This window comes from Rutidosis leptorrhynchoides, chromosome 3 (genome assembly GCF_046630445.1).
Source record: "Rutidosis leptorrhynchoides isolate AG116_Rl617_1_P2 chromosome 3, CSIRO_AGI_Rlap_v1, whole genome shotgun sequence".
Taxonomy (NCBI): domain Eukaryota; kingdom Viridiplantae; phylum Streptophyta; class Magnoliopsida; order Asterales; family Asteraceae; genus Rutidosis; species Rutidosis leptorrhynchoides.
In genome coordinates this window covers 426,948,485-426,974,814 of record NC_092335.1, presented here as the reverse complement: position 1 = coordinate 426,974,814, position 26,330 = coordinate 426,948,485, and the positions used below count along the sequence as shown (strand labels likewise).

The 26,330-nt window shown below is 33.5% G+C and overlaps 2 protein-coding genes across 2 annotated transcripts; both read left to right on the top strand.

Annotated features, from left to right (window-relative positions):
• The first annotated feature begins 6,360 nt into the window (after positions 1-6,360).
• On the top strand, positions 6,361-7,413 carry LOC139901454 (rapid alkalinization factor-like). The gene is made up of 2 exons (XM_071884167.1): positions 6,361-6,698; positions 7,272-7,413. The coding sequence occupies exons 1-2, from the start codon at positions 6,361-6,363 to the stop codon at positions 7,411-7,413; spliced, it is 480 nt and encodes a 159-aa protein (XP_071740268.1).
• A 2,799-nt stretch (positions 7,414-10,212) lies between these two features.
• Positions 10,213-11,570, top strand: LOC139897849 (uncharacterized). Its single transcript, XM_071880566.1, has 3 exons — positions 10,213-10,310; positions 10,399-10,494; positions 11,000-11,570. Exons 1-3 carry the CDS (start codon positions 10,263-10,265, stop codon positions 11,384-11,386), a joined length of 531 nt encoding a protein of 176 aa, XP_071736667.1. The 5' UTR covers positions 10,213-10,262; the 3' UTR covers positions 11,387-11,570.
• The last annotated feature ends 14,760 nt before the right edge of the window (positions 11,571-26,330 follow it).

The window sequence follows — 26,330 nt, the reverse complement described above, 5'->3', positions numbered from 1 at the left end:
GGTGGTTCTTGATCGTATACATGAGAGAGAGAGAGAGAGAGAAGAGAGAGGAGGGAGAGAGAGGTTGAAGGTGACGGTTGTATGGTGGTGATAGGTAACCGGAACAGAAACAATTGAGCAGCAGTTTTGTAGTTACAAACGATGGTGATGATCAGAACTAGTAAAGAGTAGATGGGTTGTTGGTGATGGTTTAGATGAAGGTGGTTTTCGGTGATGATTACAAAAGAATAGTGGTTATTCGTAGTAGTAGGATGGCGTCCATGGTGGAGTGGTGGTTTTAGATTGAAGCTAGCGGTGGACTAGGGTGACATGAGGGAGATGAAGATTCAATATATGTATATGTATATAAATATACATCTTATATGCACATGTATCAAATAAGAATAAAAATTAAGATAGATATAAAAAGTGCTACAGTAATCCCAATCAATACTCAATTATCACGGGTAAACTGTTAGTTCTGCCGACACTCTCAATTGGGTACAATATCGTGCTCCGTTGATAATTGGTGGGGGATAAAAGTTCACAGAAAAATCCCAAATTTTTACAGTAACTATATTTATTTATTTTGGTCATTATGGTATAAAATTCGATCATTAACTATTAAATAAAAATTACATTAATTATTCACTCTCAACCCCAAGTAAAATATAAAAAGTTTTACAATTCAACAAATAGTTCCTAAATACATTTTTAATAAGCCTAAAATTTATATTACTCATTTTCGTATCACCATTTATTTTAAAATTACATAAATTTGAATTTAACTTGCTTAATATCAATCGGAATATCAAACGATTATTACAATTATTTAATATTTATTTTTAATATACTTTATTTATATATAGCGATATATTTTAAATAATAATTATTATAATATCCTATTTTTATTTTTATTAATTTTTAATAACAACAACATATAATACTTCAAATTATATTTCGAATTATTATTTATATATATATACACACATATCTATTTACAATTAATTGTTCGTGAATCGTCGAGAGCAGTCGAAGGGTAATTGATTACATGAATAAAATTCCAAAATTTTTGAGATTCAACATTACAGACTTTGCTTATCGTGTCGAAATCATATAAAGATTAAGTTTAAATTTGGTCGGAATCTTCCGGGTCGTTACAATAATTGGGATTATATATACATACGTAGTTTTTGCCATTAACTTGACATTTCCTGGCGGGGATTCATACCCAGCATCTGCTTCTTTAGAACGTATATAGCTAGTGTTCGCTGGAGATCCGAAACTTATTTTTTCGGGAGACTTCATGCGTCCAGTTTCTATTTCTTTGAAACGAATGTAGCTAGTTTCTACTCCTTGGGGTGTATCTTCCCCAACGCTCTGTAGCCACTCACTTTCTTCCTCATTCGCAGTTGGAGGAACCGCTTTCGTGATTTTAACGCTTGTCGGCCCCATTAGGATAGCCTCTGTTGAAGAGGCTTTTGACACCTTTTTCCCTTCCGCCGTAGATGCCTGTTTTGACGTTTGCACAAGTGTTTGTTGACCTGGGAATGTCGAAAAAGATGGCTTTGAACCTTTATTACCCGCTATTGATTTTAATTAGGCGAATAACCTGAAAGTCTTTACGTTTTAGATCGTATGAAGATTGTTCGTACGATGATGATATGTATGCTATTTATTACGTATGAGTAACCGAATCTGTTTTTAGGGTTTACGAGCTATGTATTTATAGGCTCACAAATTAGGGTTTAGATAGAATCTCTTTCCTAATCAAATGCGATCTCATCCTAACTAACTTTCGTTATTTAAGGAAAAGAATCTGAATTAATTATACCGTACATTCTTCTAGAATGTACTGGACCCTTATGCAAGTATACGAAACTCACATCAGATGGTATAGGCTCATAGAGTGCGGCTATACCCGTGCCATATGTTGTACGTGGCAATTAGTGTGCGGTTCAGAGCTTTGGATGCGTAATCCGCGTAGTCATGCGGATATGCGTATCATTAACGCTCATTACATTGGATAAAAACCTATGGTAAACAAAGTCGTGAACTACTATTGAAACTTCTATCCTTACATAAAATGGCACCAAAACATATGCGAATGCCCAAAAACAATCAGATAAACTTGATGTAACCAAACAAGTCATCACAAATCGAAACTAAAACCGAATAAAAAGTTACCCTATCTACATCTAACAAACGAGAAAGTTGAATCAAAAATCCGTGAAAAACCATTAGAAACCAAGTCGAAAAGTGAGCCCCGCCAAAACTTGAATGTTGTCATAAGGAAATGGATGTCGTAAAAGAATCCTTAAAACTCACAAGCGACAACTAAAAATAGAACTACAAAATGAAACTCAACTCAAGAAAGAGGTAACGTCCATAAAGAAGAGCAGTGGCATAAGGCAAAACATGACGAACGAGAATTTAAAACGATTTAGCATCTGACGGGGAGTTAAGGGTTAATCGGTAAATCTATATGATCCGAAAGAGAAGTGTCTACGTAAATTAGTTTTCTGATTACACAAACAAACAACCATTCATTTATTATTTTGTTTATTTCTTTGTAACCAATATTTAATCAATATAAATACAACTTATTACACAACCATTTCATTCAATTTTACTACCATTGCATACACTTTCACTTCTATCTTAACACTACCAAATAACTTCCTAATTTTTACACAAATAATTACCATGACACGCATTATTGTTTTGATGGATGTTTATTACGGAGGTAGGATTTTGCTCGACTATACGTCGTATGTGATTAGGGATAAAAAATCGTTCGAAAACATTGATGTAAGTGAAATGGATTTATCGAAGATGTACGAGTATCGACAAGAAAATGTAGATCATGCACACTCAAACGTGTTGTATTTCGAAGAAGTTAAGGAAATATTCATGTCGACAAAGAAGAGGTGTGGAATGGAATAAAAGAACGAGCAAAGGCCAGAAAACAACCTATAACGTTGTATCTTGTTTTGATTGATTACAATTTTTCACTTCTATTTACAATCAATTCAATAAAAATGGGAGAAAATGTCACGTGATATCAAACTTTTCATTTCTTTTTACAATCAATTCAATAAAAATTGTCGTAGTGGAGCTAGTTACTTGAATATCTTGGAGACAGCGCGCTAACAATATTGAGAACGTCTGTGTCGGTTTTACAAACGAAGAAGCTTGAAAGTACTTCAAGCATGTCCAAACTTTTGTTGCCCGGGAGGAGTAATGAGCAATTGCAGATTTGGGGCACCGGAACTACCGGTCACTTTGCGATATGACGAACCTTTAAGGGTTGATCCGAACCTAAATCACGCAGATTTATTCGCGGATGGCCCGATCTGTCATCCACTTGGTCGACTAGCTAGTCGTAAAAGTTCAGGTTCGTCTGACGTCGCTTCCTCACATTGCTCATCCGATGAGGTTCGTTCTCAACTCATGATAGCCCAACAAGAAATTGTTCTAACACAACAAGAAAAATATCACGCATCAGCAATGAAACGAATGAATCGCGTCTTCAGAACATTCAACACAACCATCAACCCGACCTTGTCTAAAAAAGACCAAAAAAACTTTCAAAAATACCGGGAAAGTATGAAATCGGTATAGGCACCAGAAAAAGACGAAGAAGAAGAAGAAGAAGAAGAAGAAGAAGAAGAAGAAGATTCGACGCCTCTCGAATAGCTTTATTTATTATAATAATTGCTTTTGTATTATTTGTATTATATTTGTGATGTTTTATTATTTACTCATGTAATGTTTTTTAATGTAAGATAGGAACGGATTAAATTTTTAATGTGATGTGATGGAGAGAAGTTCTGTTAACGGCTATTAAGATAGAGAGTGACCTTTTGATCATGTACTTTGTAAATTTATTCCCTTTGTATTAAACGAGCTGGGGTGCCCTGGCGATGCGTCGGGGACGTTAACTATATTTCATTGAGAAAAAGTAGAAAAAAAGATAAAAGTAATGAATATAAATTGAAATGGATAAAAAACCTAAAGTTTAAAAAATAATAATAATAACAATGAACAACAACAATAATAATAATAATTATAGTTGAAACGAGCATTCAAAGCAGGGGCGGAGCTATTCAGGTGCAAACAGGGTCACCCGCCCCCAATGAACTCGAAATTTTCAGTGTACATTAAGTGTAATTTTATGTGAAATTGATATTTTGCCCCACCTTTCTTAATGTTAAGCTCTCTACACAAGCCTTTATATAACAAAAAAAGGAAGAATGGGTGAAGTTTCATGTCGTGGTAAGATTAATGGAAGTTATGTGGGTTTCAACTTGAGATTGGAAAGTGTTTTTACTTTCAGGGAGTCTGAAGAAGACAAGTACATGGCCCCACCAATATGTCTTTTTTATGTTTTTTATTTTAGATATAAACCCTTTCAATATAAATTAAATAACAATTTCAACCCTCTAATTCTAAACTTTCAGTTTAGACCTCATCTCCTATAATGTAGGTAGTAACTATTAATCAACCACGGTAAACTAAAAATCTTGGGGAAACTTTTTTACTACTTCACATAATTTTATTTTGAATATTGATGTTGATTATAACCTACTATATCGATAACAAATGTCTTGATCGTAATAATTTCCTTTAAATTTGTGCACTCACAAATTGGTAATTTATTTATTCAAATATTATACTATACGATACATATGAAAATAATTTTATTCACAAACACAAAAACACTGATAATGCAAACGACATTGTTGATAATGCAAACGAGATCGAATGGAAGACATATATTTGATAGAATATGATTACCTTACTAGTGTATAAAATTAAAATTAGTTATAATAACCATTTTACTAAATTTGTGACGATAGATTATGACACCTTTATGATTCATAAATAATTTTTAACGTTAAAAATTTCGCCCCCATCGACAAATATCTCTGCATCCGCCACTGATTCAAAGTAGAACATCTCTACAGTTAATTCGCATGAGCACGTCAAACATACACCAAAGACTAAAGACTAAACTGATAGATCTTAAATCACCAAATATGAAAACCCTAAATACATCATGTATGCTTACGTCAAGATATGAACAAGAAACAAAGAAACTAATTTTCTTGAGTCTTGCCTCACGTGATAACATATAGGAGTACATGAAATCACTTTGCATTAAAAACTATGAAACCCAAGTATTAAATTAAATTCTAGTTGCAAATGACTTCCGTTTTGTTTCCGTGTATGGTTTGTAAATCCCTAATGCTAGTATTATTTAAGTTGAATTAGTTTTTTTGTTTGCATAAAATTTAGGCGACTTTTGTTTTGTAAATCCCTGATGCTATTATTGAATTTGAATTAGTTTTTTTGTGGCTTAGCGAGTCCGAAGACACTTTTACTCCAAAATGTATTATTGTTAGGACTATCTACCATCTATGGCCTTACAACAACAACAACAACAATACCCAATCTCACGAGGGTAGGGTATGGGGGAGGTAGAGTGTATACAATCATTCCTCGAACCCTAGATTAGAGGGAAGTCACTACTCCACCCGCGGGTATAGAACCCGCGCCTAGATAAGATCGCCCCACCCTCTACTCGAGAGCCAAGAGATTGCTTCTTAAAGGACCTCCGGCCAGGAAAGCTCATTAAAACGGGAAAGTGCGGGCATACGTACCTGTAAGCGTTATGTGCGTCTAGGAAGATGAAACCATACGAAGAAGCCAAAAAACGAAAACGCATATAGCAGTAATGCACAACAGTATGACAGATAGCATGAATAATATAATGCGCAGTAATAAGTAATTTCAAAAAAAAAAAAAAAAAAAAAAAAAAGTCACATTACCCCCCCCCCCCCCCCCCCAACCCACCCCACACACATACATACACCTATAATTATATAACTATATATGCTCCCACCCACACATAAGCATGTAAAAATACGTATACCTAAACATGTATACATATAGATACAGAAATACATATACACTTAGATACATACATACATAAACAAAAACAAACATATACATGGGACCTTATATATATATATCCTAAATAAAAACACATAGATACCGAGATGCAATAAATAGCTATACAGGAAAAAACAGAAACCATCTATGGCCTTACATATTGCCAATAGTCGAACACTTAAAAATCGCTGATTAATTTGTGATAACACGTGATCTCTTTTACATTCTTGCATTAACTTTGATCCAAAATTTGTGGATCAAAAATACAAACCACAAAATTGAGATGTTATTTCTCCTAAAAAATCTCTACTCTAATCATAATCCAAAGACCAACCAATACCCAAAATAAAATTACAACAAAACAAAATCTGAAACACCCATTCATTCATCAAACAACGTTTTCAATTATCATCTACTAACTAAATGACTAATAATATTGCTTTATTCATGATATGGGCAATGACATTATCTTGTTTAGCAGTTTCATCATCCGCAAATGTGCCCTTTCATCCGAATTGGGTTGCATTGAGTCGCATGTCAAAGGGGCCGGGTCAACTCGTGAGGGATGTGATCGATCCTGATGAAGAGCTCATGATGGAATCTGAAAGTGCACGACGAATCCTAGCTGGAAGGGGGTATATTAGCTACGGTGCAATGCAAAAAAATAACGTTCCATGTAATCAACGTGGTCGATCTTATTACGATTGCAATAGTAAAGGCCAAGCTAACCCATATAATCGAGGTTGCAACATTATCACGAGGTGTGGTGGCCGATGAGCTAGTCAGTATTTATTAGATACAATAATAATGTTCTTTCATTCTTTTATTCTCATAGATGTTATTTCTAATGTAGTTATATCTTCTTATATTGTTATATTTGTCTTGATAATTAATTGATGGATTTTTGTGAACAATAAGGATTGGGGCGTCTTAACACATGTGCAAAGTGTGTGCTCGTATAGGACTCAAAAATTTTAAGGGGCCAATATAATTATATACATTTAACCCAAAAAATTAGTGTTGGGTCGAAATCACTACTAGAAAAGTATAAATTGGGGACGACCTTTTTCGGGACGACATAATGTCGTCCCCAAAAATAAGGAAAACGACAAAAAATGGGCCAGCTTTTTCTGAGACGTTTGACCAGTTTTTTGGGGACGACATTTAGGGACGACATGTCGTCCCCAAAGAAATTACCATTTTTCATTTATTTTTTTGGTAAAAAACTGGCTCCAAAAAGCAAAAAAAATCCCGCCAAACTTTTGGGGACGACATGTCGTCCCTAAATGTCGTCCCCAAAAAAAGAATTATATTTAATTGTTTTTTTGGCGCAGAAATATTTGGCTCCAAAGGTGGGAAAATTTCGTGCTATTTTTTGGGGACGACACGTCGTCTCTAAAAACTTTTGGGGATGACATTTGTGGCGCCTTTTGTGGCGCACCAGCGCCACTAAAGGTACAAACGAAAAAAGGTTGAATTCAACTAGTAATATTATTTTCTAGTATAAGTATTGCGTCACACACTATCATACTATATGGTTGTCCATTTTTATTTATTTTTTTATTAACGATCCGTCAAAAATTATTATTATTAATATTACTAGTTGTTTTTTTACTTTAATTTTTTATTTACTATATATTCAATTTCAATTGTGGATTTATCATTTCTCATATGATGGTTATTTGTTAGGAAGTGGTACAAGTGATAGTTACTTGTAGATTGTAGACAAATACGAAAATCTGAAAGACAGAAATTGTGTATGTTGGCACTTCATCACGAATGTTCATTCATACATGCATGAATTATGAATAACATAACGTTTACAATAAAACTTACACGTTGGTATCTTATTAAGAAAATTGGACAAAACTTTGTCCCACATTAAACCAACTTGCACTACAGTAGTACTAATATATTACAACAATTAGAGTTTTAATAATAATAATAATAATAATAATAATAATAATAATTAGTTCCACCAATTTATCTCGTGATGGCCTCACTACATAATAATTAGTTCCACCAAGTCAAGAGCATATATTACTATATCTCTACCCCACTACATCACTTCCACCAATTTATCTCTATTAATTTCTCCGTAATTAGTTCTTATATTGCAATCAGTCACTTTTAATATATTATTTGGACATTGCCACTTCTTTACCAATAAAAAATAACACTGCCACTTAATAATTTTCACGAAAAATTAAATTTCCCTCCACCAAATTTATGACTCCCCCCAAGTCTAAGAGAGTTAGAAAAAGGTAAAAGGAGTTTTTCATGGTTCCAGTTGTCCAAAAGTTAGAAAATAGAAAACCATAACTTTTTTCATCTTCATTTCCATCTCTGATTTCTCTGCTTCTGGCGTTACACTACTGTATCAAGGTAACTCACATCTCAGTATCTCACTTCTTTCTCTAAATCTAAATGTAAATCTCTAGTAATTTTTTGTTTATTTTTTCACAATAAATAGAGTTAACGATATGAAATAGAGTTACATGATTGTTTGTAAAGTTTTCATGAATAAAAATAAATAAAAAGCAGTAGATGCATTTAAATCAAATAAAACATGGAGTACATAATTTGTTCTAGTTGGAAGGTTGTTCATGAGGTCAATCATCGAAAACTGTGGGATAGAGACATCGTCGAAGAAACCGAAAGGGATGTTGTACACAACGCCAATTCATCCGATCTTATATTGGATGCTGATTTAGATAATATGACTTATACAAGTATGAGTGTACCTGGAGAATCATCAACAATTCATTTCAATCCACCAACACATGCAGTTGATGATGATGTTGACTTTATTATCGATTTAGACCCCATAATCCTTCCTCATGATTTATGTGAAGATGATGCTGATGTTTATGTGAAGATGACCCCACAATTCTGTAACATCCTGACATCGGGCCTAGGTGAAATTTACCTTTTTGCCCTTTAGGAGTGTTAAAGTGAATTTTAATGAAATATATAATTATTAATTATTTATAATTAATTGTTAGACCATTGGGTCCGTTTTATGACCAGGGTCCCGAAACAGGTTATATTATTTAATTATGACATCGTATGCTTTGCTGAATTAAATACGAAAGATATCTGATAACAGATAAATACCCGTGTATTATCGGGAATGGGTTTAAAACCCATTTAATTAAGTAAAACTGCTCGTGGTTTTTGTGGTTCCAGTACATTGTTTTATTTTCTTTTTATCTAGATCAAATAAAAACACACACATCACAAACACTAAAGCCTAGCCAAAATTGTTGATGATGAAGATGTAATTGAAGATTAAATTGTGGGTTTGTTCATCTCTCTCCCTCTCGTCTCTGTCACGCACCACTCGCCATCACCATTGAAAGACCTAGTTTTTATTGTTGAAGAGGATGATAAAATTGAAAGCTTTCAATCATGATTCGTGCTTCCTTTAACATCTAGCATCAAGGTTTGTCTTTAATTTATGCTTAATCTATGTTTATTTAGGGTTTTACTATTTGTTATTAAATGATGCAAATGGGTGCTTGAATCTTTTGATTTTGGTGATGAAATTGCTTGATAAATGTTAGATTTAAGTTGAATAATTGCTAGCAAATAATTTTGGGTTTGAATATAGCTAAAAAAAAATTGGTGTACCATGGGAGTGGACAGCAGCTTTTAGCTGCTACTGCTGCTGTTCGGTGGGCTGCCACCACTGCCACCACGGCTGCCCGCGGCAGCTGGTGGCCAGTGGTGGCGGTTGACGGATGGTGGCGGTGTTTGTCGATTTTTGGTACGCGAGATGGTTCGGGTTACCCGTTTGGACCCCGAATCGTTCGTGTTAATTTAGTAGTGATTGGTTTCGTCGTTTTTAGACTATGACCCATTTTTCTAGTTATAATTGGATTGTAAATGGTATAAGTATGTAAATAGTGTGGATTGCTGACTTTTAACTCGTGACCATAATGGTGAGTTAAATTTGGGTTATAAATTATATAAGTGGACTTTTTATACGGAATGCTCGGTTGGTAGTGACCCGAAACCCGTGGCCATAATTATGAATTGTGTGTAATATGTTTATATTTTAATGATTAGATCGCCCATTTGAACCCGTGACCCATTTGTGGATTTTGATTTTGTGTACATATGTGCATGTATAAGTGTATATATAGATTGATATATATTGATGTGTATATATGGGTATATATATTAAAATATTAACACACATATATATAAGAGTATATGTGTATGCAAATATGTGTGAATCGGCCATTTTGACCCCGTTGACCCATTTGCTTTCAAGTAAATTCCGGGCTCGTTCTGCGCAGAACAAGAAAAATAGGGCGAAGATGGAATACGCCAGTACGCAGGGTAGCAGGTCAATTGCCGACCGTGTGGTAAATCCTATTTTTAACTTTAGTTTATGGAAAATATTAATACGTGTCTGTAAATTTTAAATGGTCAAATATTAATATGTGTTTGCAGGCCTCTCTGGATCCTCCGAGTCTTATCGAAAACTTCAAGAACAACCACACTTTTAAGAAAGGTGGATGGAGTGGGGATAAAGCTAGGGTGAACCACGTAAGTACTTACATATATATATATATATATATATATATATATATATATATATATATATATATATATATATATATATATATATATATATATATATATAAAGTCAAACGAAGTCAACAAAAGTCAATTGGGTTAAAATTGGGTTAAATTTAGTCAATTGGTCAATATGGGTTAAAATTGATTTAAATGAAGTCAATTGGTCAATATAAGTATATGTATATGTATATGTGGGCCAAATGGTCAATATGGGTTAAAATTGGGTTAAATTGAGTCAATTAGTCAATATGGGTCAATATAAGTATATGTATATGTATATACGGGTCAAATGGTCAATATGGGTCAAATGGTCAATTGGGGTCAATGTGGATTAAAATCGTCCCCAATTGAGTCATTTAGTCAATATGGGTCAATATAAGTATATGTATATGTGTATATGGGTCAAATGGTGAATATGGGTTGTCGTATTGTTATATGATAATACTAATAATAATATTTGTTAACTATGTAGGAAAAAATGTTGAAATTAAAAGAAAAATATCCGGAAAGGAGTGATGAAGTCATTATGTTGGAAGTTTTAGGCAAACGTCGCGGGTACCGTCGCGGAGTGGGTAAAACGTTACCCGGATCGGCTAGTACATCATCTTCATCATCAACTTGTCAAACAAGACGACCACCACCACCGGGTTCCGAAAACCCATTGCTAAAGGAAGCGGTATACGATACTTTTGCCTTTAACAATATGGCAATCCCGCCCCAATGGCAATCTTTTTTCCCAACCCCCAATCAAACTCAAGAAACCGAAGGTGAAGACGAAGGTGATGACGATGAAGACATGGAAGAAAGTGGTGCGTCTCAAAGCGAAAGTGATGAAGAAAATGAAGATGAAGCAAGGTAAGTTTGTAAGTTTGTTTGCTATTCGGATTTGGTTTAAGTTTGTAAACTTTGGATAATGTTTTAAGGTTGTAAACTTTGTGTCGGATTGTAATCTTTTAGTATTCGGATTAAGTTTGTAACGGTTGGATAATGTTTCGGACATGTTTTAATTAATGTTGAGCTTGTGTTTGTGAAATATATTGTGTTTTGTGCAACAGGTTTTGATTTGGTTTAAATGTGCCGTTTTTACGGCTGGAAAAGCAGTTTTTAATCGGCCCAAAAACGATAACAGCTTATTGGGGACGACATGTTGTACCCTTTTGTCGTCCCCAATTACATTTTAATATTATTATTATTATTTAGAATGAAAATAGGATATTTTAATATTATTTTTTTAGAGACGACATGTCGTCCCTAAAGAGTCGTCCCAATTAGATTAAAAATATTATAATTATTAATTCGTTGGAAAAATGATTTTTTTAATATTATTTCTTTAGGGACGACATGCCGTCCCTAAAAGTCGTCCCCAAAAAATGGACAAGATTAACAATTGAAAAGTCAAAGTGGGTCCCACCGTCGTCCCTAAAAAAAAATCAGTCGTCCCGAAAAACTTTTCGCGACAGAACACTGGGGACGACTTTATGGGGACGACATGTCGTCCCGCAAGATTATTGAGGACGACATGTCGTCCCTAAAAACAAAATTTTGTTGTCCCCAATTGGGGTTTTTCCAGTAGTGAATAGTCATAAACATTTCACCCAAAGAATAATTAACGTTTAAGGGCTCATTTTTGTGTCTGCACAAGGGTCTCAGAATTAATGAGACGACCCTGTATAAGGATAATTTTACGAGGTTCTTACCTCTCTTATATCCTACTTATGTGAGATTGAGTTTTGTTGTTTTATTGTTGTTGTTATGATTATCTCAAGATTGTTAATCTTTATGCACATATTAATAAATGAAATTATTCCTTTCAGACTATCTTTATCAACTCTTTGTCGTTAGACCATTTTGTATTATATTAGGGGACTAATTAACATTTATTTATTTCATATTAATATTTATTTAATTAATACAAGCTATGTATTCGTGGATGTTAATATTGATTGTTAAGTTAATTATATATACAATGAGATTGTAAGACCACCATTAACCGAGACTGTTACGTTATAGGCAAACGGTGTATTTTTTTAATGACGTGACAAGGCTATTATTTGACATTCGTTAATCTTAAAGGTTAAATGTTTGTGTCAAATATTTGAAAGGTGATGTAGTAAAATTTGATTGAAAAAAAAAAAGTTAATAATGAAAAATATATTTATTAATATGAGGGTTAATTCTGATTGATTGTTGGTTTTCTCACGCCTTAACCCATTATTGTCACAATTGTGACAGAAGAAATTGACTGCTGCCCATTACCATCGTTTCCTTCCGTCAAAATTGGCCCAGGTCATCTAACGTCCAAAGGATTATTACTTGGTGTGTCTAATTTTTTTTTCTTTAAAGGCAAACTCACACACCCACCTTATACTAACATGAATTATATACACCACGAATTGTCCTAAACATGATTCGAACCCTCAACCTCAATGTTGTAAGGGTGACTTCAATACTGTCAAGCCATTGGCTCTTTAGTTTTGTGTGTCTATATATATTTTGTTGTTTTGCTTCTTTATTATTATTATTTATTTATTTTAATTTTAATTTTTATTATTTTGTAATCCCTTCCTCCGAATTTAATACTCCGTTGTCTCAAATTAATATTTCACTAAAAAATAAATAAGTAATAATATGGTGAAGTTCTTTTATGATTTTCTAAAGTGTGGTTTTTGCCTATAAACTATTAAATTGGAACAGAACAAGTAGTTTAGATACTCAACTTATACTCCCTCCATCATTTTATTAGTGTCTATCTACTTTCTGCACACAATTTTAAAAAATCTTATTAATTGTATTTTTCACCAATATAATATATGAAATAACACTATTTAATATATATATATATATATATATATATATATATATATATATATATATATATATATATATATATATATATATATATATGAAAATACATGGAGTTTATTAAATGCCCTTTATATTATAGTAAAAAAATTGAGTGAATTTAATAGTTCTTATGTTATGCCCTAAGGCACAAGTTACCCATTCCAATTATTGTTTACTACCCACTAGATCAAATTTAAATACAATTTACTGGTACATGTGTCATGACCCTTGATAGTGCTCCAAATGAACATATATTTAGTAGCAATATCCTCCCAATATGTAAATTATTTAGTTGTAATTGTCCTATTTTAAGTTGTAATCGTTTATATTAAATAAGTGCGAAGACAAAAGGCGAAAACGAAGATTTGAAGATGCAAACGTCCAAAAAGCTCAAATGTACAAGATACAATCCAAGTGGTTCAATTTATTGATGAGAAACGTCTAAAAATGACAAAAGTACAAGTTGCGGAACGCAAAGTACAAGATATTAAATTATACGAAAGGACGTTCGAAAATCCGGAACCGGTACCCGAGCCAACTATCAACGCCCGACGCAATGGACCAAAAATTACAAGTCTACTATGCACAAGAATATAATATAATATATAAATAATTATATTAATTATTTATATTTTATATTTATATATTTATTATGTCGACAAGCTAGGAGCCAAAAGTTTGTGAGCTGGATTTTCAAACTCCACGACTCGCGGAGTTTGAAGGCCAAAAACTCCACGACTCGCGGAGCTGTCAGAAATCAAAATGCCTATAAAAGGCCATGCATTCTGCGTAGTTTAAATACAAAAAAATAATAATAATAATACTCTGTAGTATAATATAAATAAATAATATATATATATATATATATATATATATATATATATATATATATATATATATATATATATATATATATATATATATATATATATATATATAGGGTAGTTTTATATTAGATTAGTTCGGGTTATGTAAAGGTTATTTTTACGGGTTTTGAAGTCGAAATTCTGTCCGTGTAACACTACGCGATAAATACTCAATGTAAGTTATGTTCTCCTTTTTAAATTAATGTCTCGTAGCTAAATTATTATTATGCTTATTTGAGCCAAAGTTATCATGATGTTGGACTAAATATTAAAGACGGGGTAATTGGGCTTTGTACCATAATTGGGGTTTGGACAAAAGAACGACACTTGTGGAAATTAGACTATGGGCTATTAATGGGCTTTATATATGTTTAACTAAATGATAGTTTGTTAATTTTAATATAAAGATTTACAATTGGACGTCCCTATAAATAACCATATACACTCGATCGGACACGATGGACGGGGTATTTATATGTACGAATAATAGTTCATTTAACCGGACACAGAAATGGATTAATAGTCACTAGAATTATTAAAACAGTGGTGAAATTATGTACAAGGACACTTGGCATAATTGATAACAAAGTATTAAAACCTTGGGTTACACGCAGTCGACATCCTGGTGTAATTATTAAACAAAGTATTAAAACCTTGTTACAGTTTAAGTCCCCAATTAGTTGAAATATTTGACTTCGGGTATAAGGATAATTTGACGAGGACACTCGCACTTTATATTTATGACTGATGGACCGTTATGGACAAAAACCAGATGGACTTATCAAATAATCCAGGAGAAAGGACAATTAACCCAGGGTAATAAATAATCAAAACGTCAAACATCATGGTTACGGAAGCTTAAATAAGCATAATATATTTTATTTCATATTTCCTCGTACTTTTATTTATTGTCATTTTAATTATTGTTATTTATTTTATCGTTATTTAAATATCGTCATTTACTATACGCTTCGCTTAAAATATAAATCGACAAACCGGTCATTAAACGGTAAACCCCCTTTTATATATTTTTATATATAATTATATATATTTTATACAAATATAGTTGTTTAAAAATATAGTGTGCAATAAGCCCGTTCCCTGTGGAACAAACCGGACTTACTAAAAACTATACTACTCTACGATTAGGTACACTGCCTATAGTGTTGTAGCATGGTTTAGGTATATCCATTTTGTAAATAAATAATTAAAACTTGTGTAATAATTTGTAACGTATTTTGTAGTAAAATATAGTACTATCACGTACCCCCACGCTAACACATCAAGTTTTTGGCGCCGCTGCCGGGGACTCGGCAAAACGCTATATTTTTAATTTATTTTTGTATAAATATATTTATATATCATTTTAGAAAAATAATATAAAATTTAAAAAAAAAACCAAAAATGCAAACTCCGCGACTTGCGGAATTTTAGGGCACGTGGCACCGCGACTCGCGGTGCTGCCCTGACAGACGCACCCAGAACCCTAATTTGGCAATTATTACGAGTATAATTTAATTATTATTATTAAAACTTAATTAGGTTATATTTAATATTAATATTTAGTTTTAGTTTTTAAATTAATTTGTATTTTAAATATTAATTAGTATTATTAAATATATATTTAAATTAATACTTTTATAAAATATAATATAAAAATAATATTTAAAATTTGTATTTTTATCATTTTAATTATAATTTGTATTTTTATCGTTTATTGTTCGTAGCTAGTTTTAAGTTCTAGTATTTTGCCGTAGCTTATTTTTATTTTTAGATTTTTAGGCTTTGCCGTAAAATCCCTTAAGTGCTTTCTCTTTAGACTAAGATTTAGGTGCTTTAGAATTTTGCGACGCCGTTTTTAGATTTTAGTGCCTAATTAAGTTATTGCCGTTTTGGATACAGAATTCCTTTAAGCTTTAATACCTTTAGGCGTAACTTTTTAGATTTAATTTTTAGACTTTTAAGTTACGACGCACTATTTTCTTATTTTTATTTTTCGACGTTTTTCGACGCGCATTCTTTTTCTTTCTTATTTCTCGATACACTAGTTTTTAGGACATAGAATTTTTCTATTTCTTCTCTAAAATTTCTTTAAATTTCAACGAAAAAATTATTTTAAGTGGTTAAATTGATAGACATCCAAATTTTCTGCTTCGTAGTAATAGTTGGATTTGTTAGTGCCTGAGTTGTGAGCTTCCGATTTAAAGGGTTCTGGCTCCCTGCTGCATCTATTGGCTATTCGAAACGTGAGCAAAAGCAGAAAAGTCTATTAATTTGATAACTTATAATTTTTATTTTTATAACTAATAGGATAATTAAAATTTGGTAATAAGCGCATTATGAAAAGTCTCGAAGATATTTTGGAAACTCTTTATGAAATACGAAATCAATACTCTCAACCGAGTGTTGATGACAATTCGATCAGTCAATCTTGGATCACGAATGACGAAACAATAACTGGTTGTGAAATCTGTGGAGATTATCACTCAACATGGGAATGTTTTTATTACGTTCCTATAGAAAATTATGCACCCATAGAACCTGAATGGAATGATTATGAAGAATACAATTCAAATTGGGTTTATTCCCAAGAATATATCCAAACTCAACAACCAGAGGACGAGGAAAATTATGTGTCTGAAAATTCTTTAGATTATATGAAAATCAAACTCGAAGAACTTGATGCTCAAAATGAACAAATGAGAGAGTTTGTAAATAGGCAAGCTGAAACTCTATTAGACTACACACCTGTTGATCCGAGGAGTATTGTGCAAGAAAATCTCATATCATCGAATTTTGATGAATTCGAGAGCTCCGAAATCACCAATTATCCAGATGATACTTTTTATTCAGTTTTACCAATTTCACAACATATCGACACATTAGCCTCTACCAACGAAATCATCGATCCATCATTGGATGAAGAAGAAGTAAGGGTGACAAATTGGTACTCTTGGAAAAACGATAACGTTGAAAATTTTACCCTCGAAACCAAAATGGTGGGACCAATAAGTACCATTAATGAAGAAGAATCTACTTCGATCCCGAAATTCACCATTCCACAACCTTCCAACCCAATATTCTCAATAGACGAGTCATCTACCGAAGATGAACTACGAGCTGTAATAGATATTGACACCTCGAATTTTACCCAATTGGGTAATAGAGGTGAAAACTTTTATCCCGAGAATGAACGGAAGGAAATGTTAGGAATTGTCCACCCTATAGTATGTATGTCGGTGTATATCGATCCATTTGACCAAGAACCAGAAAAGAGACATATCCATTTACTAAAAGCTACACTTAAAAAAGAATTAAGTAGTGACGATCGGGTAGGTCTAAACTTTAAACCCATTGATATATTATACACCACCCGATATGCAAATAACTGGCTCACTATTTTAATTTGTGGAACTTATTCTACCGACTTCACATGTCGTCAGCTAAGTATAGGGAAGTCTAACCCCACTTAACGTTAAATTAGGGGTTCGGGTTAGTGCATAACTCGTTAATAAAAATGCATGATAAATTAGGGTAAAAGACGCATTTTCAAAGATTAGCAAAGAGTTCAGAAAAGCAACCGTTTTTGAAGAAAAACATGTGTGATAAAACAAGAAGGAATGAACGATGAGGCGCACCATCTATCATTCAACGAGCTTTGTAAGTACAAACTAAGTATTCTTAATCACTTTTCTACACTAATCACCCTCATGAATTTATAATTATAGTCTGATTTCATGCAATTGAGGGCATTGCATGATCTCAAGTGTGGGGAAGGGTTATAAATTCTCTCGGGTCTATTCTTGGCTTATTTTCTAAATTTTGTTAAAATTTTAAAAAAAATTTCAACTAAATGAATTCAAAATCATGTTTATACATATTTATGAACGATGAAAACTAGGTGTTAATACCGAAATTATCGTTACCTCGAAAAGGACATAAATTGAGAAACAACTAAAACGCTTGAATACATTTAAAATGGAATAAAGGAGAATAAAAAGGCAAAGAAAGAAACTAAGTGTGAGGAGAATGTACCAAGTTATTCAATTAAAAACTATCTATCACATGTTTCTGTAAAGTTATTGCAGGTGCTTTTGTTTTGGACTAAATTAACTGTTTTACCCGATTTACTGTAATGAAAGATGGATCTATACGATGAATCAATTCCATCATTAAAAGGAAGTAAAGTCTTCCGAAAAAGACACGCACTTCTTGATTTAAGTCAAGAAGTTGTCGTCCAGACCAGCTGTGTAGTGACCCGAACTTTTCCATGTTTATATATATTAATTGAGATTGATATTTACATGATTAAATGTTTCCAACATGTTAAGCAATCAAACTTGTTAAGACTTGATTAATTGAAATATGTTTCATATAGACAATTGACCACCCAAGTTGACCGGTGATTCACGAACGTTAAAACTTGTAAAAACTATATGATGACATATATATGGATATATATATATAGTTAACATGATACTATGATAAGTAAACATATCATTAAGTATATTAACAATGAACTACATATGTAAAAACAAGACTACTAACTTAATGATTTTTAAACGAGACATATATGTAACGATTATCGTTGTAAAGACATTTAATGTATATATATCATATTAAGAGATATTCATACATGATAATATCATGATAATATAATAATTTAAAATCTCATTTGATATTATAAATATTGGGTTAACAACATTTAACAAGATCGTTAACCTAAAGGTTTCAAAACAACACTTACATGTAACGACTAACGATGACTTAACGACTCAGTTAAAATGTATATACATGTAGTGTTTTAATATGTATTTATACACTTTTGAAAGACTTCAATACACTTATCAAAATACTTCTACTTAACAAAAATGCTTACAATTACATCCTCGTTCAGTTTCATCAACAATTCTACTCGTATGCACCCGTATTCGTACTCGTACAATACACAGCTTTTAGATGTATGTACTATTGGTATATAAACTCCAATGATCAGCTCTTAGCAGCCCATGTGAGTCACCTAACACATGTGGGAACCATCATTTGGCAACTAGCATGAAATATCTCATAAAATTACAAAAATATGAGTAATCATTCATGACTTATTTATATAAAAACAAAATTACATATCCTTTATATCTAATCCATACACCAACGACTAAAAACACCTACAAACACTTTCATTCTTCAATTTTCTTCATCTAATTGATCTCTCTCAAGTTCTATCTTCAAGTTCTAAGTGTTCTTCATATATTCTACAAGTTCTAGTTACATAAAATCAAGAATACTTTCAAGTTTGCTAGCTCACTTCCAATCTTGTAAGGTAATCATCCAACCTCAAGAAATCTTTGTTTCTTACAGTAGGTTATCATTCTAATACAAGGTAATAATCATATTCAAACTTTGGTTCAATTTCTATAACTATAACAATCTTATTTCAAGTGATGATCTTACTTGAACTTGTTTTCGTGTCATGATTCTGCTTCAAGAACTTCGTGCCATCCAAGGATCCGTTGAAGCTAGATCCATTTTTCTCTTTTCCAGTAGGTTTATCCAAGGAACTTAAGTTAGTAATGATGTTCATAACATCATTCGATTCATACATATAAAGCTATCTTATTCGAAGGTTTAAACTTGTAATCACTAGAACATAGTTTAGTTAATTCTAAACTTGTTCGCAAACAAAAGTTAATCCTTCTAACTTGACTTTTAAAATCAACTAAACACATGTTATATATCTATATGATATGCTAACTTAATGATTTAAAACCTGAAAACACGAAAAACACCGTAAAACCGGATTTACGCCGTCGTAGTAACACCGCGGGCTGTTTTGGGTTAGTTAATTAAAAACTATGATAAACTTTGATTTAAAAGTTGTTATTCTGAGAAAATGATTTTTATTATGAATATGAAACTATATCCAAAAATTATGGTTAAACTCAAAGTGGAAGTATGTTTTCTAAAATGGTCATCTAGACGTCGTTCTTTCGACTGAAATGACTACCTTTACAAAAACGAATTGTAACTTATTTTTCCGACTATAAACCAATACTTTTTCTGTTTAGATTCATAAAATAGAGTTCAATATGAAACCATAGCAATTTTATTCACTCAAAACGGATTTAAAATGAAGAAGTTATGGGTAAAACAAGATTGGATAATTTTTCTCATTTTAGCTACGTGAAAATTGGTAACAAATCTATTCCAACCATAACTTAATCAACTTGTATTATATATTATGTAATCTTGAGATACCATAGACACGTATACAATGTTTCGACCTATCATGTCGACACATCTATATATATTTCGGAACAACCATAGACACTCTATATGTGAATGCTGGAGTTAGCTATACAGGGTTGAGGTTGATTCCAAAATATATATAGTTTGAGTTATGATCAATACTGAGATATGTATACACTGGGTCGTGGATTGATTCAAGATAATATTTATCGATTTATTTCTGTACATCTAACTGTGGACAACTAGTTGTAGGTTACTAACGAGGACAGCTGACTTAATAAACTTAAAACATCAAAATATATTAAAAGTGTTGTAAATATATTTTGAACATACTTTGATATATATGTATATATTGTTATAGGTTCGTGAATCAACCAGTGGCCAAGTCTTACTTCCCGACGAAGTAAAAATCTGTGAAAGTGAGTTATAGTCCCACTTTTAAAATCTAATATTTTTGGGATGAGAATACATGCAGGTTTTATAAATGATTTATAAAATAGACACAAGTACGTGAAACTACATTCTATGGTTGAATTATCGAAATCGAATATGCCCCTTTATATTAAGTCTGGTAATCTAAGAATTAGGGAACAGACACCCTAATTGACGCGAATCCTAAAGATAGATCTATCGGGCCCAACAAGCCCCATCCAAAGTACCGGATGCTTTAGTACTTCGAAATTTATATCATATCCGAAGGGTGTCCCGGAATGATGGGGATATTCTTATATATGCATCTTGTTAATGTCGGTTACCAGGTGTTCACCATATGAATGATTTTTATCTCTATGTATGGGATGTGTATTGAAATATGAAATCTTGTGGTCTATTATTATGATTTGATATATATAGGTTAAACCTATAACTCACCAACATTTTTGTTGACATTTTAAGCATGTTTATTCTCAGGTGATTATTAAGAGCTTCCGCTGTAGCATACTTAAATAAGGACAAGATTTGGAGTCCATGCTTGTATGATATTGTGTAAAAACTGCATTCAAGAAACTTATTTTGTTGTAACATACTTGTATTGTAAACCATTATGTAATGGTCGTGTGTAAACAGGATATTTTAGATTATCATTATTTGATAATCAACGTAAAGTTTTTTAAAACCTTTATCTATGAAATAAAGGTTATGGTTTGTTTTAAAAATGAATGCAGTCTTTGAAAAACGTCTCATATAGAGGTCAAAACCTCGCAACGAAATTAATTAATATGGAACGTTTTTAATCAATAAGAACGGGACATTTCAGTTGGTATCAGAGCGTTGGTCTTAGAGAACCAGAATTTTGCATTAGTGTGTCTTATCGAGTTTGTTAGGATGCATTAGTGAGTCTGGACTTCGACCGTGTTTACTTGAAAAATGATTGCTTAACAAATTTTGTTGGTAACTATATATTTTTAACATGTGAATATTATGTGATATATTAATCTCTTAACGCGTTTGATATTATATGATAGATGTCTACCTCTAGAACAAGTCCCATTGACTCACCTAATAATAATGAAGAGTCAAATATAAATTGGAATGATTCGTGGACTGATTCACAAGTTCCCGAAGAGGAACCGGAAGAAGAGTCGGAACCGGAAGAAGAATTGGAACCGGAAGAAGAATCGGAACCGGAGGAAGAAATAGAACCGGTGGGGGAAATAATAAAACGGTTAAGTAAAAGAGAATCCTCAACCAACCGACCAAGGTTAATTATGGTCAATGGTGTTTCCGCCAAGGAAGCAAAATATTGGGAGGATTACCAATTCTCCGATGAATCGAATTCCGACGAGAATTCCGATGATGTTATAGAAATTACCCCAACTGAATTTAAAAAGGCAAAAGAAAATAGTAAGGGAAAGGGCATAAAAATAGAGAAATCTAATTCCAACCCCGATGAACTTTATAAGTATCGTCAACCCCCGAAGTCCTTAAGTTGTAACAATGACCCGGGAACCTCTAAACCACCAGGTTTTTCTAAACCAATGTGGAAAATTACGGCTCGTATTAGGGGAACATCATATATCCCTAGAAACTTGGCAAAACGAACCAAAACCGAAGAAGAAGAAACGAGCGAGTCGGAATAAGATAGTTGTATTCGTGTGGTGTAATATATGTAATATAGTGTGCTTATGCTTTAAGATATATGTAAAAATTGCTTGTATTAATAAGTTTTTTTTTATGAATCTAACTCTTGTCTATTTTACAGTTTAAAAACACAAAATGGATAGACAACCCAATATTTTAAGAGACCTACCCGGAGACATGATTGATGAAATCTTGTCTAGAGTCGGCCAGAATTCCTCGGCATAACTATTTAAGGCGAGATCAATTTGTAAGACATTCGAAGAACGTTCCAAGAATGCCTTGGTTTATAAAAGGCTTTCGTTCGAAAGATGGGGGATATCACATTGGGAAATCCATAAGTTACGATGTGTTTACTTTGACGCATATATTGCGGGGAACCCAAATGCTATTTTACGTAATGGGTTAAGAAATTATTTTGACTCAATATATCCGAATATTGGACTTCGTGATTTAGAAAAAGCGGCTAACATGCAACATAAAGAAGCATGTTATGCTTACGGATTAGTAATGTTCGCTTCTCACCAAAGTGAGAACAAGAACATCGGGCTACAACTATTAAACAAAACGTTCCCACAAGTGACGGAGTCGGTAATTGGGGTAAGAAATGAGGTTTTTAGATTGTTACGGGACTGTTGGACATTACGTAACCCTCTTCCCTTTGACGACGTTACAACACGCTGTCTTATCAACGGCCATAACGGTTATGTTCCACAAGACCAAGGATGGGAAGTAGTCCTAGTAAAACCAGAATGCATGACTTGTTTCTGGACGTATGAATTACGTGTCTTTATTGCCTTTGCTGAACGACTTGTGTACTAGCTAGAATTATCTTCACAACTATCTTGTATCAAAGTTATTGTGTGCTATATTTCATGCTTTATGTAAAATAAGCGGTATTGTAAGTTTGTAAAATATTGTATAAAAGTTTGAACGCGAAATATTATTATAATCAGTTTTTCATATAGAATTGTAGTAGTTGAATTGTATATTAGCTACTAAGTATGAACTTAACGGGTAGGTACTACCCGAATTTAAACTTATAAAACGCTAATATGAAGAAAAAGCTTTTATAAATGAGTTCATATTATGCTACGAAATACTATTAACTACTCTTAAAATTCTGTATGATTAACTTGTTCCATTTGACTATTTTGAAGGAAATGGCACCGACTACTCGACACACCGTGAATATGAATGAAGAGGAATTCCGTACTTTTCTAGCTTCAAACATAGCCGCAGTACAGGCTGCGCTACATACCAACAATAACCTTGGATCTAGCAGTACAGGAAATCGTGTAGGATGCACCTACAAAGAATTTACTGCCTGCAAACCTTTGGAATTTGATGGAACCGAAGGACCGATCGGATTGAAACGGTGGACCGAGAAGGTCGAATCGGTGTTTGCCATAAGTAAGTGTACTGAAAAGGACAAAGTGAAGTACGCTACGCATACCTTCATAGGTTCTGCGTTAACGTGGTGGAATACCTATCTAGAGCAAGTGGGACAAGACGATGCGTACGCACTACCGTGGTCAGTATTCAAGCACTTGATGAACGAGAAGTACCGTCCCAGAACCGAGGTCAATAAGCTCAAGACAGAACTTAGAGGGTTACGAACCCAAGTATTTGATATTACCACGTACGAAAGACGATTCACAGAATTGTGCCTATTGTGTCCTGGAGGATTCGAAGATGAGGAAGAGAAGATCGACGCGTTTGTGAAAGGATTACCGGAAAGAATCCAAGAAGATATAAGTTCACACGAGCCCGCCTCCATACAACAGGCCTGTAGAATGGCTCACAAACTAGTGAACCAGATTGAAGAAAGAATTAAAGAACAGACTGCTGAAGAGGCCAATGTGAAGCAAGTCAAAAGAAAGTGGGAGGAAAACGGTGATAAGAATCACCAATACAACAACAACAGCAATTACAACAATAATCGCAACAATTATCCCAACAATCGCAACATCAATCGCAACTACAACAAACGGCCCAACAACAACAACAACAACAACAACAACAACAACAACAACAGCAGCAGCAACTACAACAATCATCCCAACAACAATAATAACCGCAACAAAAACAACAATTAGAAGCAGCTATGCCATAGGTGTGAAAAGTATCACTCGGGGTTCTGCACCAAATTTTGCAACAAGTGTAAAAGAAATGGTCATAGCGCGGCGAAGTGTGAGGTCTACGGACCAGGGGTTAATAGAACGAAAGGAACAAATGGTGTCGGAACGAGTAATGGCGGAGCAAGTAGTGTCGGAGCAAGTTATGCCAATGTAGTTTGTTATAAATGTGGAAAATCGGGCCACATTATTAGAAATTGCCCGAACCAGGAGAACACGAATGGACAAGGCCGCGGAAGAGTTTTCAATATTAATGCGGCAGAGGCACAGGAAGACCCGGAGCTTGTTACGGGTACGTTTCTTATTGACAATAAATCTGCTTACGTTTTATTTGATTCGGGTGCGGATAGAAGCTATATGAGTAGAGATTTTTGTGCTAAATTAAGTTGTCCATTGACGCCTTTGGATAGTAAATTTTTACTCGAATTAGCAAATGGTAAATTAATTTCAGCAGATAATATATGTCGGAATCGAGAAATTAAACTGGTTAGCGAAACATTTAAGATTGATTTGATACCAGTAGAGTTAGGGAGTTTTGATGTGATAATCGGTATGGACTGGTTGAAAGAAGTGAAAGCAGAGATCGTTTGTTACAAAAATGCAATTCGCATTATACGAGAAAAAGGAAAACCCTTAATGGTGTACGGAGAAAAGGGCAACACGAAGCTACATCTTATTAGTAATTTGAAGGCACAAAAACTAATAAGAAAAGGTTGCTATGCTGTTCTAGCACACGTCGAGAAAGTACAAACTGAAGAAAAGAGCATCAATGATGTTCCCATTGCAAAAGAATTTCCCGATGTATTTCCGAAAGAATTACCGGGATTACCCCCACATCGATCCGTTGAATTTCAAATAGATCTTGTACCAGGAGCTGCACCAATAGCACGTGCTCCTTACAGACTCGCACCCAGTGAGATGAAAGAATTGCAAAGCCAATTACAAGAACTTTTAGAGCGTGGTTTCATTCGACCAAGCACATCACCGTGGGGAGCTCCTGTTTTGTTTGTCAAGAAGAAAGATGGTACATTCAGGTTGTGTATCGACTACCGAGAGTTGAACAAACTTACCATCAAGAACCGCTACCCACTACCGAGAATCGACGACTTATTTGATCAACTACAAGGCTCGTCTGTTTATTCAAAGATTGACTTACGTTCCGGGTATCATCAAATGCGGGTGAAAGAAGATGATATTCCAAAGACTGCTTTCAGAACACGTTACGGTCATTACGAGTTTATGGTCATGCCGTTTGGTTTAACTAATGCACCAGCTGTGTTCATGGACCTTATGAACCGAGTGTGTGGACCATACCTTGACAAGTTTGTCATTGTTTTCATTGATGACATACTTATTTACTCAAAGAATGACCAAGAACACGGTGAACATTTGAGAAAGGTGTTAGAAGTATTGAGGAAGGAAAAACTGTACGCTAAGTTTTCAAAGTGTGCATTTTGGTTAGAAGAAGTTCAATTCCTCGGTCACATAGTGAACAAAAAAGGTATTAAGGTGGATCCGGCAAAGATAGAAACTGTTGAAAAGTGGGAAACCCCGAAAACTCCGAAACACATACGCCAGTTTTTAGGACTAGCTGGTTACTACAGAAGGTTCATCCAAGACTTTTCCAGAA